This window comes from Cervus elaphus, chromosome 29 (assembly GCF_910594005.1).
Source record: "Cervus elaphus chromosome 29, mCerEla1.1, whole genome shotgun sequence".
In the NCBI taxonomy this organism is placed as follows: Eukaryota; Metazoa; Chordata; class Mammalia; order Artiodactyla; family Cervidae; genus Cervus; species Cervus elaphus.
In genome coordinates this window covers 59,930,457-59,947,135 of record NC_057843.1, presented here as the reverse complement: position 1 = coordinate 59,947,135, position 16,679 = coordinate 59,930,457, and the positions used below count along the sequence as shown (strand labels likewise).

General features: G+C 49.7%; 1 protein-coding gene across 2 annotated transcripts in view; it reads right to left on the bottom strand.

The window, feature by feature from the left end:
• The window catches only part of TMOD1 (tropomodulin 1), an 84,986-nt gene that overhangs the window by 23,637 nt on the left and 44,670 nt on the right, over positions 1–16,679 (bottom strand). For both annotated transcript variants that reach the window (XM_043891172.1, XM_043891173.1), the window contains exons 4-7: positions 13,868–13,987; positions 5,256–5,345; positions 4,198–4,328; positions 2,760–2,867 (exon numbers count right to left, since the gene is read on the bottom strand). In XM_043891172.1, coding sequence (XP_043747107.1) covers positions 2,760–2,867; positions 4,198–4,328; positions 5,256–5,345; positions 13,868–13,987 — 449 coding nt within the window. The remainder of the gene's footprint in view (positions 1–2,759; positions 2,868–4,197; positions 4,329–5,255; positions 5,346–13,867; positions 13,988–16,679) is intronic.

The following is a 16,679-nucleotide window of genomic DNA, read 5'->3' as shown; positions in this document are numbered from 1 at the left end:
AAAAGTCTCAGTAAACTAGGAACAGAGAGCAATTTCCTCAAATTGATAAAGATTATCTACAAAAAAATCCCTACCCTTAACTTCATACTTAGTGGTAAGAAATTTGAAACTATTTCTAAGATTAGGTACAAGGCAAAGATGCCACCTCTCAGCCCTCTTTTTCAACATTGTAACAGAAGTTCTGTCCAATGCACTAAGGCAAGAAAAGGAAATAAAAAGCATATAGATTGGATTGGGAAGATGAAATAAAACTGTCTTTGTGTGCAAAGATGAGATGGTTGGATGGCATCACCAATTCGATGGATATGAGTTTGAGCAAGCTCCAGGAGTTGTGATGGATAGGGAAGCTTGGCATGCTGTAGTCCATGGAATTGCAAAGAGTCGGACACAATTGAGCGACTGAACTGCACTTGTTTGCAAATGACATTATTGGTTACAAAGAAAATACAAAAGAACTGACAAAGAAAACTCCTGGAACTAATAAGCAATTATAGCAAGGTTGTAGGATATGGTTAATAAAGAAAAGTCAGCTGCTTTCCCATAGATAGCAATGAACAAGCAGAATTTAAAATTTAACATAAATACCATTTATGTTAGCACTCCAAACAATGAAATACTTAGGTATAAAGCTAACAAAATATGTACAAGATCTATATGAGCTAAACCACAAAGCTCTGTTGTATGAAAACAAAGAAGAACTAAATAAATGGAGATATATTCCATATTCATGTATAAGAAAACTCAATATTGTCAAGGTATCAGTTCTTCCCATTTTGATATAGATTAAATGCAATCCCAATTGAAATCCCAGCAAGTTATTTTGTGGATATCAACAAAACTGATTGCTACTAAATGGTTAATTACCATGGCTGGTAGGCTAATTCATGTACCTTTTAACCTGCTATTAGTATTGTAGTAATCATACTGTACTGTTATCCTTTATCTGTCTACATGGACCATTATGTTCATGAAAGTGGGAGCTATGACTATCTTGGTCACAGTTGTATTCTCAGAGCCTAATTCAGTGCTGGACATAAACACTCCATAAATATGCATTGAATATTTTTAAAAAAGGAGTTGATGGCGACTTTATAATAAGTACAATTTAATCTAATCAGAGACCAAATTTCCAACATCCACTGGATCTTAGAAAGAGCAAGAGAATTCCAGAAAAATATCTACTCTGTTTTACTGATTATGCTAAAGCCTTTGACTGTGTGGATAACAACAAACTGGAAAATTCTTCAAGAGGTGGGAATACCAGACCACCTGACCTGCCTCCTGAGAAACCTGTATGCAGGTCAGGAAGCAACAGTTAGAATCAGACATGGAACAACTGACAGTTCTAAATTGGGAAAGGAGTTCATCAAGGCTGTATATTGTCACTCTGCTTAGCTAACTTATATGCAGAGAACATCATGAGAAACGCTGGGCTGGATGAAGCACAAGCTGGAATCAAGATTGCCAGGAGAAATATCAATAACCTCAGATATGCAGATGATACCACTCTTATGGCAGAAGGTGAAGAGGAACTAAAGAGCTCTTGATGGAAGTGAAAGAGGAGAGTGAAAAAGTTGGCTTAAAGCTCAACATTGAAAAAGCGAAGATCATGGCATCCAGTCCCATCACTTCATGGCAAATAGGGAAACAGTGGAAACAGTGACAGGCTTTATTTTTGTGGGCTCCAAAATCACTGCAGAGGTGACTGCAACCATGAAATTAGAAGATGCTTGCTCCTTGGAAGAAAAGTTATGACCAACCTAGACAGCATATTAAAAAGCAGAGACATTACTTTGCTGACAAAGGTCCATCTAGTCAAAGGTATGGTTCCTCCAGTAGTCATGTATGGATATGAGAGTTGGACTATAAAGAAAGCTGAGTGCTGAAGAACTGATGCTTTTGAACTGTGGTGTTGGAGAAGACTCCTGAGAGTTCCTTGGACTGCAAGGAGATCCAACCAGTCCATCCTAAAGGAGATCAGTCCTGAATATTTATTGGAAAGACTGATGCTGAAGTTGAAACCCCAAGACTTTGGCCATCTGATGCGAAGAACTGACTGATTGGAAAAGACCCTAATGCTGGGAAAGATTGAAGGCAGGAAGAGAAGGGGACAACAGAGGACTCGATGGACATGAGTTTGAGCAGGCTCCGGGAGTTGGTGATGGACAGGGAAGCCTGGCATGCTGCAGTCCAAGGGGTCACAAAGAGTCAGACACGACTGAGTGACTGAACTGAACTGAATCTAATCAGAAATATTTTTCTGACACAGGAAAAATCAAATAAAATTGATCATTGGGAACCACCAGTGAAGACAATAGTTTTAGATATGGAGAAACTGAGGACCAAGCAGGGGCAGGCCCTTGTCTACGCAGAGTGGAGACAGAGATCCAACTCTAAGGTCCGTGTGACTTGCATTCCAACCTCAACTCCACTTCTCACTTGCTGTGAAACTTTGGACAAAGCAAGTTGTCTGAGCTCCCTCTACCCCCGGTCCTTCATCTGTAACGTGGGGAGCTCTGCACCTCCGGGATCGGGGATGATGGTGGAGGTTAACTAGGATAATGCACAGACGGTGCCTGGCTAACGGCTGTTCCGTCCACATTCCCTCCTGGCTCCTCGCCGTGTGCCTTTCACCACATCACACCTCACCACACAGGGCTTTTCATCGGTGGCACATGGCCAGTCCTGGGGCCACAAATGTCAACTTTCCTGTTTCTAGGCCTCCCACTCTCAATGCAACAGAACAGAAAGGTACGTACAAATGCCACAGGGTCATTGCTTCGTGTTCCCACTATGCTGAACTTCTTCACGTACGCGTTCTCTTTGAGGGCTTCTGCATACGCCTTGAGAGTGGGTATGGGGATGTTCTGCAGAGAGAAAGGCAAGCAGTGACCAGCAGCCCTGCCGGGAGCAGGCAGGGCAGAGAGATGGGGCAGTAATTCTCTCACAACCTGATGCAACCTGATGCCCAGCACGTCTCTGACCAAAGAGCTGAAAGGGCAAAGGGTTCTTGCTTTGCCCCGGATGGCTGAGATTTGGGGAGAACTTTCTGGTAAGCAGATTGAGAAAGTCCTCCCTGAACATTTCAGATAGCACCTGCAGTTTTCTTTGTACACGCAGAGACCGGAGGAGCAGAAAACATCAAGGCAAAGCTGCAGGAGAGTGTCGTGCTGAGAGCTCAGCCTGGGGGTGTGGGCAACGGGCGATGTCTCTGACTTTGCTGTGTGACTCTGGGGAAGTCTCTGCCCGTCTCTGAGCTTGTTCCCATAAACTAAGGTGGGGCATTGCCCTAGATAATCTTTAAGAGACATCTGCCCCAGAGGGTCTCAGCCCTACCACACATTGGAGGTGCTAGGGAACTTTCATAAAATGCTGATGCTCAGCCCTGCCCTGGACCAGTAAAATCAGAATGTCTGTGGGAAGAGGGGCTGGGCATTGGTATTTATTATTATTTTAATCTCAAGTGAAAACCACTGACCTAGTCCAACTACCTCACATGCAGAGGGGAAACGGGCCTGAAAAGGGTAAGCCCTTGCCTGAGGCCCCACGGGGAAGGCACAGTGCCTGGCCAGGTCCCCCCATCCCACACTTCTCTGAGCCCATAGATGTTGCCAGGGTGCCCAGTTCTGAATTGTGCCAGTGTCTCCCACGGCACATGGCAGACAGCGGAGGCACCCGAAGGGATCTCGCGTTTCAGAGCGTCACTTTAGCCCCCGTGGGAGAGAAGCGCAGGTGGGGCAGACGCTGCAGGCGCAGGTTTCCAATCTGATCATGCCATGAGGCTGGCAGCCACTCCGAAGAAAGCGGAGAAGAAAGGGAAAGGGAGCTGGGGGGAAGTGAGGGGCCCACTTCTTATCTTACATCCACACCCCCTGAGAGCTAATCTCTCTGGCTCCCGGGCTGAGCAGGTGAGCGGGCAGCTGGGCCTGCTTCTGCATTCCTCCCACAGCCTGGCCACCCGTCCCCGCTCTGCCTGCTGGTCACACAGGAAGGGCCCAGAGAGAGATGTGGGCCAACAGCCTAGAGTATGTCTTTGGACACTGGGCAAATGCTTCCCACTTAGGGTTGCAGAAGCACCCAGAGGCCAAGCAGGACGCTGCTGTCCGTGTGCAGCCTGGCCTGGGCTGTCTGCGTCTGAGTGGACTCGGCCTCCCCCACACTCCCAGAGCAGGGGAGGCAGAGTGAAGGCAGCCTCACCCGGATGTTGTTGAGGTTGACCTCTTCAAGTTTCGGGTCGTTGTTCTTTATCCTCTCCAGGGTTTCCTCCACGTCTGTGGCATTTGGTTCTTCGTCGGGCACAGGCTTGTACTGTGTAGGTTTGATCACACCTAGAGTGACCGACAACAGGGAGATGGCTCACAGAGACGGGCGTCACTTTCCCGCGACACCAGGACCTCAGAAGGAAGTGGCGGTGGAGCCCAGGGACGTGGAAGCCTGGGCCTCTCGGGGGTTACGAGGGGAGGGGCTGGAGGAGGATGGTGATGGATGGGGCCAGGAGTCTGGGCCCCGCTTGGACAATGCCTCTGCCGACCTGCAAGAACTAGGTGAATTCACTAAACTGTCTGAAGCTGGGAGTCCTCACGGTAGAGTGGGAAGAGTCGTTCTACCCAGTGGGTTCTTGTGAGGATAAAATGAAGACTAGATGGGAAAGAAATGTGTAGGCCTTCCAGAGGAAAAGGTAATTGTGCTTTGGGCACCTTCATTTCTCTTTGGGGCCAAATTGCCAGCTTGGAACAATGCAGTGGAGCAATTCAGACAATGCAGTGTTGGCACAGGAAGGGACAAGGAGACTTGTGGAAGAGGAGAGGCACCCAGACACAGACCCGTGTGGATACATGAACATTTATGATCCGGGTGGAGCCCCATATCAGGGATGAAAGGATGGACTTTGCAAAGAGTGGTGCTGGGACAATGGAATATTGACATAAGAAAATGAAAGCTTGCTCTCATTTCACACTGCACACAAACATGAACGCCAGGAGGATTAAGAAGTGGAGTATAAGAAGTAAATCTCTAAAACTTACAGAAGAAAATAAAGGAGGATGTTCTGATAATATTGGGATGGGGAACGCCTTTGTAATCAAGCCACAAGGATCCCAGGAGGGTAAAAAGAAGAGGTGGGCAGTCTTAGCTAGTAGAATTTGAAACCTTCTGCAATGAGATTGCAGAGAGTGGGTGGAGGTAGCAAGACTCGGGAGGATCCCTCACTTCTGAGATGCCCTCATGGTGGGGCAGGGAGCGGGGCCGGTACTCACTGTTGAGTCCCTCCTTGTTCACGATGGAGCTGCTGCCCAAGGCCTGGTAGTACTGCTGGTTGCTCATAAGCGTGTGCATGCCGAGGATAGCTGCGGGGACACAAGGGCCCGTGACGCGCCTCTCAGACAGACGGCTTCCCAGGCACAGACATTCCATGCCCCAGGAAGTTTTGCTCACAGAAATGGCAAGAAACACTTTGGTTTTTATTCTTGCTGCTCCTGATGTTACTGTCCAATCTCTATCCCCAACCTAGGTGTCTCCAGTCCCTGGCCTCAGATTCCTAGGTGTCCTTCTGACATAGTCAACCCAACTTGGCCAAAACAGAACTCCTCCTTCTCATCTTCTCACCCTGCCTGTGCCCTGGGGTAGAACCTCAGTCACATGGCACCCTTCCCCCCAAATCCTCACCCTCCTGCACGGGATCTCTCGTTTGTCCCATCTCCCACCCCATCACCTCTGTCCTGGTCACGGCCCTATCAGTTCTCGCCAGTGATTCCAGCTGCGGAATCACTGGGATGCTGGCTTCAGTCTCTTCCGACCCTCCCCCAGCAGCATTCAGCAGAGAGCAGCCAGAAAGATCTCTCTGGAAATGCAAACCTGACCGTATCCCTCTCCTCATCAGTCATTCTTTCATCCTTTCATTTGTTCGGCATCTACTGAAATCCAGCATCATGTGTCCAGCTCCGGGGTGGGCTGGGGTGGGGGTGGGGATGGTGAGGACTAAGAGAGACGGGGCCTCTGCCATGCAGCCTACAGTCTGCCGGGAACTAGAGACTAAGCAAGTACCCACACAACTGAAAACCTAAGTGCAGAGGATGCCCAGTGTCGTCAAGAAGAAGTTCAAGGTGCTCTGGGAGAAGAGGACAGAAGGATGGGAGCAATGAGATGGTGGCCAAGTTGAAAGAAAGAAGGTAGAATATTTTGGACAGAGGGATGGTGGGTAGGAAGCCACAGGCCAGGGAGAGAAGGGGAAACTGAAGATGGACAGAGGGGAAGCTGGACCCATGGCAGAGGGCAACGTGGCCTCACCAGCTGCTGCGGTGGGGCTGGAGAGCACGCTCTACAGCAGTGACCCTCAGTCACCGTGCATCCGAATCCCTGGGAGTCTTTTGAGACTCCTGATGCCCAGACTCCCGATGCCCAGACTCCCCCAGACCAAGGAAACCACAATCCCCAGGGCTGGGGGCAAGCATCTGCCTTTTTAAAAGCTCCCCACACTAACACAGCATTGTAAATCAATCAAAACTATATTCCAAGAAAAATTTTAAAAGCTCTCCAAGTGGTTTCAGTGGGCAGCCAAGGTTGAGAACACTGCCTGAATCTTTACAACAATGCTTTGGAGTAGATTTGATTCAAATAGGCCAGGTCACACCTTCTAGGGCCTTCTAGGTCGAGAGAAGAAGTTCCGATATCTTTTTCTAGGTGTGGCCTGAGCAGGAAGTGAGATGGTCTGACTCAGGTTCCCGTTATTCAGGCTGAATGCGGAGCACTGACCACAGAGAGGAGAGACAAGCTTGTGGGACTGCGAGGCTGGTGCAGTGCTCACTTGGGAGGACAATGCCTTGTGACCCCAAGGCCTGGCTTCACCCATCCTCCCTGGGCTGGTCCTGCTTCAGTCGCCCTGTCCCTCGCCCAGGCCCTTTCTGCTCCGGCAACACCAATGCTCAGCGGCTGCTCCTGCTTCTGCCAACGCCACCCATTCGCTGGCGATCGATCCTCTTTCCATCTACACCCCCCACTGCTGAAATGCAGCCCCACCCCCACCGGAGAGTTTTGAGATTTAGCAAATAAAATGACAGGATACCCAGTTAAGCGGTAATTTCAGATAAACAATGAATAATGTTCTGATATGAGCGCGCCCCGTTCAGCATTTGAGAACTTTTTCTACGGGAAACTTAAGTGTTTAATCTGAAATTCAAATCCAACTGAACATCCAGTATCTAACAACTCTACCTCCCCATACTCTGAGTCTGGAATCACGCTTCCTTCCCAGAAGCCCCCGCATTCCGCCTCCCCTCTAGTTCTCTCACAGCACCTGGGGTCCCTGTAGAGTCAGCACAGTGTTAGAGCTGTCCGGGCTTCCAGAGGTCAGGGAAGAGTATTCTCTGTCTTGGACCTCTTTCAGAAGATGATATTTGGTAAACATTTGTTCATGAAAAAAAAACAAAAAACAAACCTCCCCTGGCCATTTCATTAGATGCGATTTCTAGTTAGACAACACGGGAACCTTCAGCGAAGAGTCAAGAGACCCAAGTTCCAGTCCTGACTCTGCCTCTGATGCTGCTGTGTCCTTGGATAAGTCCACTCCCCTCTCTGGGTTTCAGCTTCCCCTGTACAATGAAGGGTAAGACTAGACCACTGGGTCTCAATCATGGCTACACATACAAATGACCCAGGAACTTTACAACAATACCAGTGGTCCTCCTGGACAAACTGATCTAATCTCTGGAAATGTATTTTTAATCTCCTTGGACAATGTCTGATGCTCAGTGGGAGCTAAGAACCACAAGACAAGATGATCTGAAAGTCCCTTCTGTTTCTCACATTCTGAGAGTCTTCTCTGCTAAAATTAGACCTGCCTGCTCATCGTTAAGAACTGGTAAGGAGAGAGGCTTCTGCACTGCTTTGAGCTCTTTGGGCCTTAATTTAGGCTGCATCTCCGTGGGCAGAGGGAGCCGAGGCTTGCGTCAGCAGCAGGTGAATCAGATCACCTGGAATCACCTTCTGGGGTGGGCTCTTCCAGCCCCCACCCAGACAGTGGCTCTGATGGTGGTTCTGGGCTGCTGCTGAGTTTTAGGTTTGGAAAAACAGTTTGCTGGGAATCATTGGAAAGATGTAACCTCAGATGGCTTCTCCTGCTTAGAGTGTATAGAGTGGTGGGAAAATGGGAAATGCATTTTGTGCTTGAATGATAGCTTTTCCTAATGGTCCAGAAAGAGGGGGCCAAGGCAGGAAGGTTACGAGGAAGTGCCGGGGAACAGAGGAAGGAGACCTGGACTCTGGCCTGAGCCTTGGTGCTAACTTACCGAGTAACTCTGTCCAGATCACTTCCACTTTTTGCGCCTCAGTGTACTCACCTCTAAAATGGGTCACATATGAGGGACAATCTCTTACCTTCTCATGGGCCTTAATAGCCACTTGACAATTTCTCACTGTCTTATGTGTTTGATTTTTATGAGCAGCATCCAGGACAGGTACCGTCAACCCCCATTTTCCTAGCAGGCTCAAGAGGGTAATGGTTGGTCAAAGACCATTTGGTGAAGACCCTCCTGGCTTCTAAGTTAATGTCCTCACCCACACCTCCACATACTAGGTCACCGACTGGTCTAAAGTTCTAAAATTTCCCCTCGACCTCAGAATTCTAAAGACAGACGACATATATTCTAGGAGGTAATGTGTATCAGTAGCAGCCAGAAGAGGAAATAAAACAACTTTGCAATTCAGAGATTAAAGTTCTAAGAAGGTGAGGGAGGAGGACTGGAGGGGGAGGGGCCGGGTAAAATCTCCAGCACCGAGCAGGCTGCCCGTGGCTACGAAGCCGCCATTTCCTTCTCCCGACCTAAGGACCAAACCATGACGTTCTCCTTGCTTGGCTTTGCACACCCCATGTCACCAGGAGTGAGTGACAGAGAAAAACAGCACATCAACATTGCCTGCTGCTTCATTCTTTGTAGATACTGGCAGGGCTGAATTTAGCACAGGGGAATGTGATTTCTTACAAAAAAAGTCTAGATCTTCCTCAAAACTCAAAAAGGCCTATTTTTGAACTCTGAAAAAGAACATCAAGTTCTCTTTGCTCACTCTGCCTTGGCAGGGTTCACCCAGTTGGTAATTTGACTTAGGACACAGAGAGACAGCGGCACACATCCTTGGCTCCTCAAGCTGCCAAGTGCTTGGGCTGACTCGGGCAGACGGCCGGAAGGTACTTCCTGCATCCTGGGAGCAGGTGAGAGAAGCTGGCTCCAGCCCAGGACCTCAGAGCAGCTGAACCCGCTACTCCTGAATAAGCCATACCCTGACCCTTGTTTATCGGAGGAGAAGAGATGCCCAAGGACATCAAAGTACAGCAGAAGCTGGGTGGTCTGACTAAGACCGCCTCTGATCGTCACAGGAGCTGGGGGTACCAACCGCCCTGGGGTGGCCTGGGGGTTCTGAAAGGTAAGTTTCCCTACCCTCAATTCCTTCTTGGGTCCTGCCCTGCCTGAAAGTTCCCCAAAAGTGAGTCAAGGTCATACCCCTGACTGGGGAGGGGAGGCAGTGATCATGTACTTGCTTGCAGCTGACTCCCAGTGGCCTCGGAGCCACAACCCAAGGCCACATGCCAAGGAGTTAGCCTGGTTGGGGGCCAGCACATTGCTCATCACCTATGATGACACTGCATGTGGATATTTGTATGTCTCTGCTCTGTCCTCTTCATCACATCCTGGGGCCCCCCGGTCCGGGACTGGATCTGATTCATCCCAGCAGTGTACGCTGACTGGTGAGGGAATGCACAGACGAGAAAACACACGAGTGAGTGAGAGCTCACAGGTCTGGCTCGTGTGACACACCTCCTGGGTGTCCCCCTACACATTCCCATCTCAGCCAGGTAGCAGGCCTGCCACACGTGCACCTGTGGAGCAACGGCTCAGGGGGGCTGCCTCAGCCCCAGCTCAGGGCCGCTTTCCCACTGGGACCCATCTCCTGGCCTAGCTCACCTCTGCTCTTCCTCCTCTCGGCCCAGCTTCGGTCCCCACCTCGTCTGACGGCCCCACCACCTGCCGAGCCCCCTCCTGCACTCAGCCCTTTCTCCCTGCGACACTTGCTCCCACCTGTCCCTGCATGCTGGCCTCGGGGTTTGTTTAACCTCAGCTCTGCACGGGCAGGAACCAGGCTGCTTTCTTACCGTTAGTCCAGCGCAATTGGAAGCTTAGTTAACAGAAATGCTCTGCCCGAGAGTCAAGTCCCAGGGAGCAGAGAGGACCTGCAGACCCTGTGCCCAGCACGCCCTCCTCTTCGTTCCCTAATGCATCATTCACTCGGGGCTCCAGCTACTGCCGGCAACACCCCCAAGCACTCCAACAAGATGTCCCACCTCCAGCGACTCCATCTCTTAAATTGACTCCAGGCTGGGCAGCTCTCCTCAGTCCTTGCAGGCACCCAGCTCTGTTTTCTGGAGCCTCAGGCCAAAAGCCTGCACTCATCTCATCATCTGAGCCTCTTGTCCTCTGATCCAGCTCTAGGAGGAGCTGGTCTTTCAGAAACATATCTCAGACACAGGCCACCTTGGCCCTTGGCCTCACCTGGGGCCTGTCCCCTCCATCCCCTCATCCTTCCAACACTACCACCTCTCTGCCCAAACCTCTGCTTTCATCTGTCCTCTCTCAAAACTCCCCAGCCCAGGCCTCAATGCTTTAGTGTGACATCTAGAGCCTTTCCTAATTCCTATCCTCGCCCCGGCCGACTCTGAGATTCAACCATGCACCCCCTCCCTACTCTGTGTCCACTCCGCTACTCTGCGGAAGGCTTTATCCAGGGTGGACTGGGTGGTGATGCTGTGAGCAGACCCTAGAACCAAGCTGCCGGAGTTCAAACCCGTGGGCAAGGATAACCTCACGATGCCAACTTTCTCTATCTGTAACACGGGGACTTCAATAAAACTCACTTCATAGGATCGCTGTGGTCAATAAATGCAGCAAGGTGTGGAAAGCAACGCCCACAGCAGCGAGGACATAGTTGGTGGTCAACAAGTGTTCCACACCACGGCCACCTTTCAAGCAGCTGACATGCAACGATAGGCGTCCAAGGCTAGCCCGTGAACACTGGTGGTGTCCTGCAGCTCCCCCTCTCCTTTCTGGGCATTGGAAGTGTATGGTATCATGAACAGATACTAGTAATTAGCCATGCCAACAAAAACAAGGAGGAAGAGTTTCAAGAAATCAAGACAGAAACTTAGCATGATATTACAGTTCTATTTTGGCATAGGAACTGGCGGTTCTGATGGTGGAGTCATTTGATAATCCTTCTGAGCTGCCTAATGAGGAGCGTGACGTCACGAGGGGGATCAGAGAAGGACCAGGACAAACACAGTCACTGGGGTGAGCCGGTGTGCAGACGCTGGGTCCACAGCTGTGTCCCCCACCCCCTGCCCAGGTGCACAGATGAACCGGAACTCAAGCAAACTCTGAGCCGGGAAGACAGTTGGGTCCTAATACCGGAGCCTCACGTGGGATCTAATGGGACATGTGTGGGTTTTGATGAGCACAGCAGTTGAGTATCCTGACCTAAGTGCTGCATTTCCAGGGTCACACCCTCACTGCTGTGTACTTCACAGTGAAAGTGGACACCTTTCCCCCTCAGCCCTGACACCCTTCAAGCCACGGCCCTTTGTCCTTTCCCAAATGTCCTGCCTCCCCAGGAAAGGCTATCTGGGTTGAGGGTCTGCACACTGGCTCCCCCTGTTCACTCTTGCAGGTTGCTGCAACCTGGCTCTGGCTCCCCTTCCTCCTCTCCCCTAAGAATGTCATCATACTGGTCCACAACACCCACAAAAAGCTGGAGGATGCAAAAAGCATAAGACACTGCAGCCAGCTGAGGCCCCTGGCAACGGCAGCCTCACTGGCCTCTGGCCTCGCCTCTGAGTCTCCCGGCAGGCCCTGAACCCTCATACTGTCTCCCTAGCTCTCGCGTTAGGCTCTGCCCATCTTGATTCAGCCTTGGGTTCGCAGCGGATTCGTGGTATCCACGGTGGCTACCTTCATCCTATTTCCACTCTTCTCCCAAAGACTTCTACCCCAGCCAGGGCCCGAGCATCCAGAGCCCCAGACCCCACTCCTGCCAGGCCCTCCACCCTAGAGCTTGACGATACTGATAATACCCACCTCCCTATCTGCAGCGTGGACCCTGGAAGAACTCAAGGACTTTCATATACACCTGCCCCCCGTGGGTGGCCATTGGCCTTATTTCCCCTACACTTGTCCCTCCCTCACTCTTATGGCTGAATTTTGTCCCTCCAAAATTGTTGATTGTGTCCTGCTTTGTCCTTCTACTATGTTGAATAAGGTAATTTCTCAGTTCAGTTCAGTTGCTCAGTCGTGTCCGACTCTTTGTGACCCCATGAATCACAGCACACCAGGCCTCCCTGTCAATCACCAACTCCCGGAATTTACTCAGACTCATGTCCATCGAGTTGGTGATGCCAGCCAGCCATCTCATCCTCTGTCGTCCCCTTCTCCTCCTGCCCCCAATCCCTCCCAGCATCAGGGTCTTTTCCAATGAGTCAACTCTTCGCATGAGGTGGCCAAAGTACTGGAGTTTCAGCTTCAGCATCAGCCCTTCCAATGAACACCCAGGACTGATCTCTAGGGTGGACTGGTTGGATCTCCTTGCTGTCCGAGGGGCTCTCAAGAGTCTTCTCCAACACCACAGTTCAATTTCTAGCCCCTTAGAATTTGTAACTGTTTTCAGAGATAAGGTCTCTAAAGAAGTGATTAAATGACAATGAGGCTGTTAAGATGGGTCCTAATGCAATCTGCCTGGTGTACTTACAAGAAGGAGATAGGACACAAAGGGACCCCAGGGGACCCCTGCACAGAGAGATACGGTCATCAGAGAGGTACGGTCATCTGCAAGCCCGGAGAGAGGGCTCAGAGGGAACCAAGCCTGGGGACACCTTGACCTTGGACAGCTAACCTCCAGAACTACTGAGCAAACACAGTGCTGTTGTTTAAGTCACCAGCCTGTGGCATCTCGTGAGGGCAGCCCAAGCAGACTAGGGAACCTACCTTCACCAGTGATACCGACTTAGTCTCCGGAGAACTGGACTCCTCCCCTGACCTCACAGTTGACCCTGTCTTGCCTCTCCCCTTCCCACTTGCTTTGAGTCTTTCCCGATCCCATCCACCCTCCTGTCATCATCTGGGTGAGGGTTAGTAGCCCCCCAAGACTGCTGAATAAAAAGACCACCTACCCCATGGGGCCAGGGAGCACAGCATGACGGTGGGCACGCCACGGCCAGAGCCTGACCCCCGGGGAGAAAGCGATACCCACAAGCGGGGCGGGGACCAGACAGGAAGAGGGGGACGGGAGCGGGTGGTGACGGGCTCTGGATGCCCGGCCACCTTCTGGAGTTTTAGGGGCTGTCTGTGAGATCACATGGAAGCACACATGAAGATGGAGGGTGCTCTACGAATATGAGATATGCAGTGATCGGCTCCAAGCCCAGCTCTCTGAACTGTGCAAAGTGGTAACATCAGGTGACCTGTTCCAGGCCTCTGGGAGCCGCCTGGACCTGAGATACCGGCAGCCCTCTGTCTCCTCCCCTCTCTTCCCAGGAGGCCTGGGCAGGGTTTGATGCAATGGCTGGGGAAGGGCTTAGGCTGCCTCCCACATTCCTCTGGGATGGGCTCCGAGGTGGAAAGGGTTTGGGTGTTTTTATCTCTATTTCACTCATTTTGGTTCCTGGTAATAGGTTTCCATCTCCTCCAGTCCTTTTTAGAAACAGAGAGGGTATTTATGTTGAAATGAATCACTCAAGGCTCCCCTGCTGATGCAGGTCAAAGGCTTTAGAGGAAAAAAAAAAAAAAAAAAAAGGCTTTCGAGGACGTGGGGAAGCGGCAGGAGCGCCTCCTACCTGCGATGTCGCAGAGCTCCGCATCCGAGGCATTGGCCAGGGCCTCCTCCAGCTCTGGCTCCAACGTCACACTTTCCAGCACGGGGTCCATCGGCTTCTGCTTGGGGACCCAGACCTTTCCTGAAAACACATGAGATGCCTGTTACACGGAGCGCCACTGCACCGGGGCAGCCTCTGGCGATGACCCCAGGTGGACTGTCCAGAGTCTTGCGGATTCCTCCATGCCAAGGTGCCCTTAAAGCTTCTCTCTCTGGGGATCCAGTGCCAAACTGGCTCAGAGAAAGGGAATCCGAGATCTCCAGCAGAGCACCCCTTATGTTTAAAAAGAAGAACTTTAGAACTTGGTCAGAGGAGACTGCTCACTATTGAAAACACTGGTCATTAATTTTAACAATCAGTAAGTAGAAAAAAATGCAAAAGAAAAATATAATAGAGTGCCAGGGTCTGGAATGCTCTAAACAAGGGTTCTCGTATGACAGAAAAACTTAGAAACATTTCTAACACAAATACACACACTCAGATTAGTAAAAGAGGAATAGGGAGAAACTTGGGACATTATATTTTTAAAGTGTCAGGCTCATAATTGAATGACAGAGCAAAGAGGCACACACGGGGATGGTTGGCGGCCGCAGAGTGCACCAAGGTGGCCTTTTGAAGAAATTATGGGGCATCCTCACAACGGCGATCCCACAAAAGGACGATGGAGAGCTCTACTCACTAAGAAAGGGAAATGCCCAAGACAACATGTATGAAAAGGTGACAGCTTAACAGGCAGGAAGGCCAGGGGTCTCCAAATGGAGGAAATAGGCTGTAAGTGTCTCTTAAAACTGTGTGTTGCTATGATGACACCTGGTTCCACCTGAGCTTACCTTTTCTCAAACCTTGAGCTAACCAATGCGTTTTTCTTATGGAAATGTTTTCCTTAAGCTATGTTAATGAAAACTGTGTATTTGCTTGGGAATTTGCCTTTCTTCAGAATGGTTCCACCTAAGACTAACTTTTGGCTGATAATAGCTCAAAAAAACCCGTATTCATATCAATTGTTTTATGGCTGGGGGATGACACACCTCCGCGCCGCCCTATCTCAAAAAGGCACTTGTGGGAGAGGGGCCTGGTGAAGCTCCGTCAGCCTCGACGTGTCTTTCTTATCTGATTAATCACTTTCTAACAGACATAAAACAGCTCGCTAAAACTAGCGGGGGGGGGCCCTCTCCGTCCCCCTTCTGATGTCTCTGTCAGAAGGTTTCTCTGTCCCTTTTCTTACTTTAATAAAACTCTGCTACACAAGAGCTCTTGAGTGATCAAGCCTGGTCCCTGGTCCCGAAGCTAAATCTTCTTCTTCGGAGATCAAGAACCCAACACCGTTCTCTGTAAGCTATCAAAAGCAAGCTTACAGAATAGCATAAATTATTTAATTCTGGTTATGAAAAATTGCATGTGTGCGTGCTAAGTTGCTCAATTGTGTCTGACTCTGTGTGACCCTCTGTACCCACCAGGCTCCTTTGTCCATGGGATTCTGCATGCAAGAGTACTGGAGTGGGTTGCCATGCACTCCTCAAGGGGATCTTCCGGACCCAGGGATTGAACCCACGGCTCTTATGTCTCCTGCATTGGCAGGCAGGTTCTTTACCACTAGTGCCACCTGGGAAGCCTGAAAAATTGCATATACACAGACACACACACACATATCTATTCATGCAACATATTTACTGAGTTGCAATCAACCATGAATATTCATTGGAAGGAATGATGCTGAAGCTGAAGCTCCAACACTTTGGCCACCAGATGTGAAGAGCTGACTCATTAAAACCCTGATGCTGGGAAAGGCTGAGGGAAAGAGGCGAAGGGGGAGACAGAGGATGAGATGGTTGGATGGCATCACTGACTCAATGGACATGAGTTTGAGCAAACTCCGGGAGATAGTGAAGGACAGGGAAGCCTGGCATGCTGCAGCTCATGGGGTTGCAAACAGTCGGACACAACTTAGCACCTGAACAACAATTAACAATTTATTGAGTCCTTCCTATGTTCTAGGTACCTTTCTTGGCACTAGGCAGACAGCAGGGAACAGTTTACAGTTCAGTGAAAGAAGACAGATAATTAGCAAACATGTAAAGATAGCAGATAGTACTAAGCATCACAAAGGAAAATAAAGCCAAGCAAAAGATTAGGAAGTTCCAGGCTGGGGTGTGGGTGAGGTGGACTCTGCTCTTTGGGGTAGGGTGGTCAGGGAAGATGATCTGTGAGCTGGAATCTAACAGAGTGGGGAAATGAGACCCTCAGATCAGTGACAAGACGAGGATGCCCACTTTCACGGCTCCTACCCAACTGTGTACATAAAGTTCTAGTCAGACCTAATGGACAAGAAATAAATGGTATCCAGACTGGAAATGAAAAAGTAAAATTATCTCTGTTCTCAGATGATATGATCTTATATGTAGAAAACCCTAAAGATTCCACACACAAAAGAAACAATACAAGATTAACATACAAAACTAAGTGGTATTTCTATACAGAAGCAATGAAAAATCTTAAAGGGAAATTAGAAAAATAATTTCATCTACAATAGCATCCTAAAGAACAAAATACTTAGGAATAAATTTAACCAAGGAGGTGAAGGATTTGTACAATCTCCTGCACTGGCAGGCAGATTCTTTTACTGAGCTACTTGGAAAGCCCACAAAACACTGCTTTTTTGCTAAACAAGCAAAAAAGAATCCCAATTTCAAAGATTGGAAGGCAATATTAAAATGGTAATACTGCCCCAAACAACCCACAGATGCAAAGCCATCCTTATAAAAATTTCAATGTT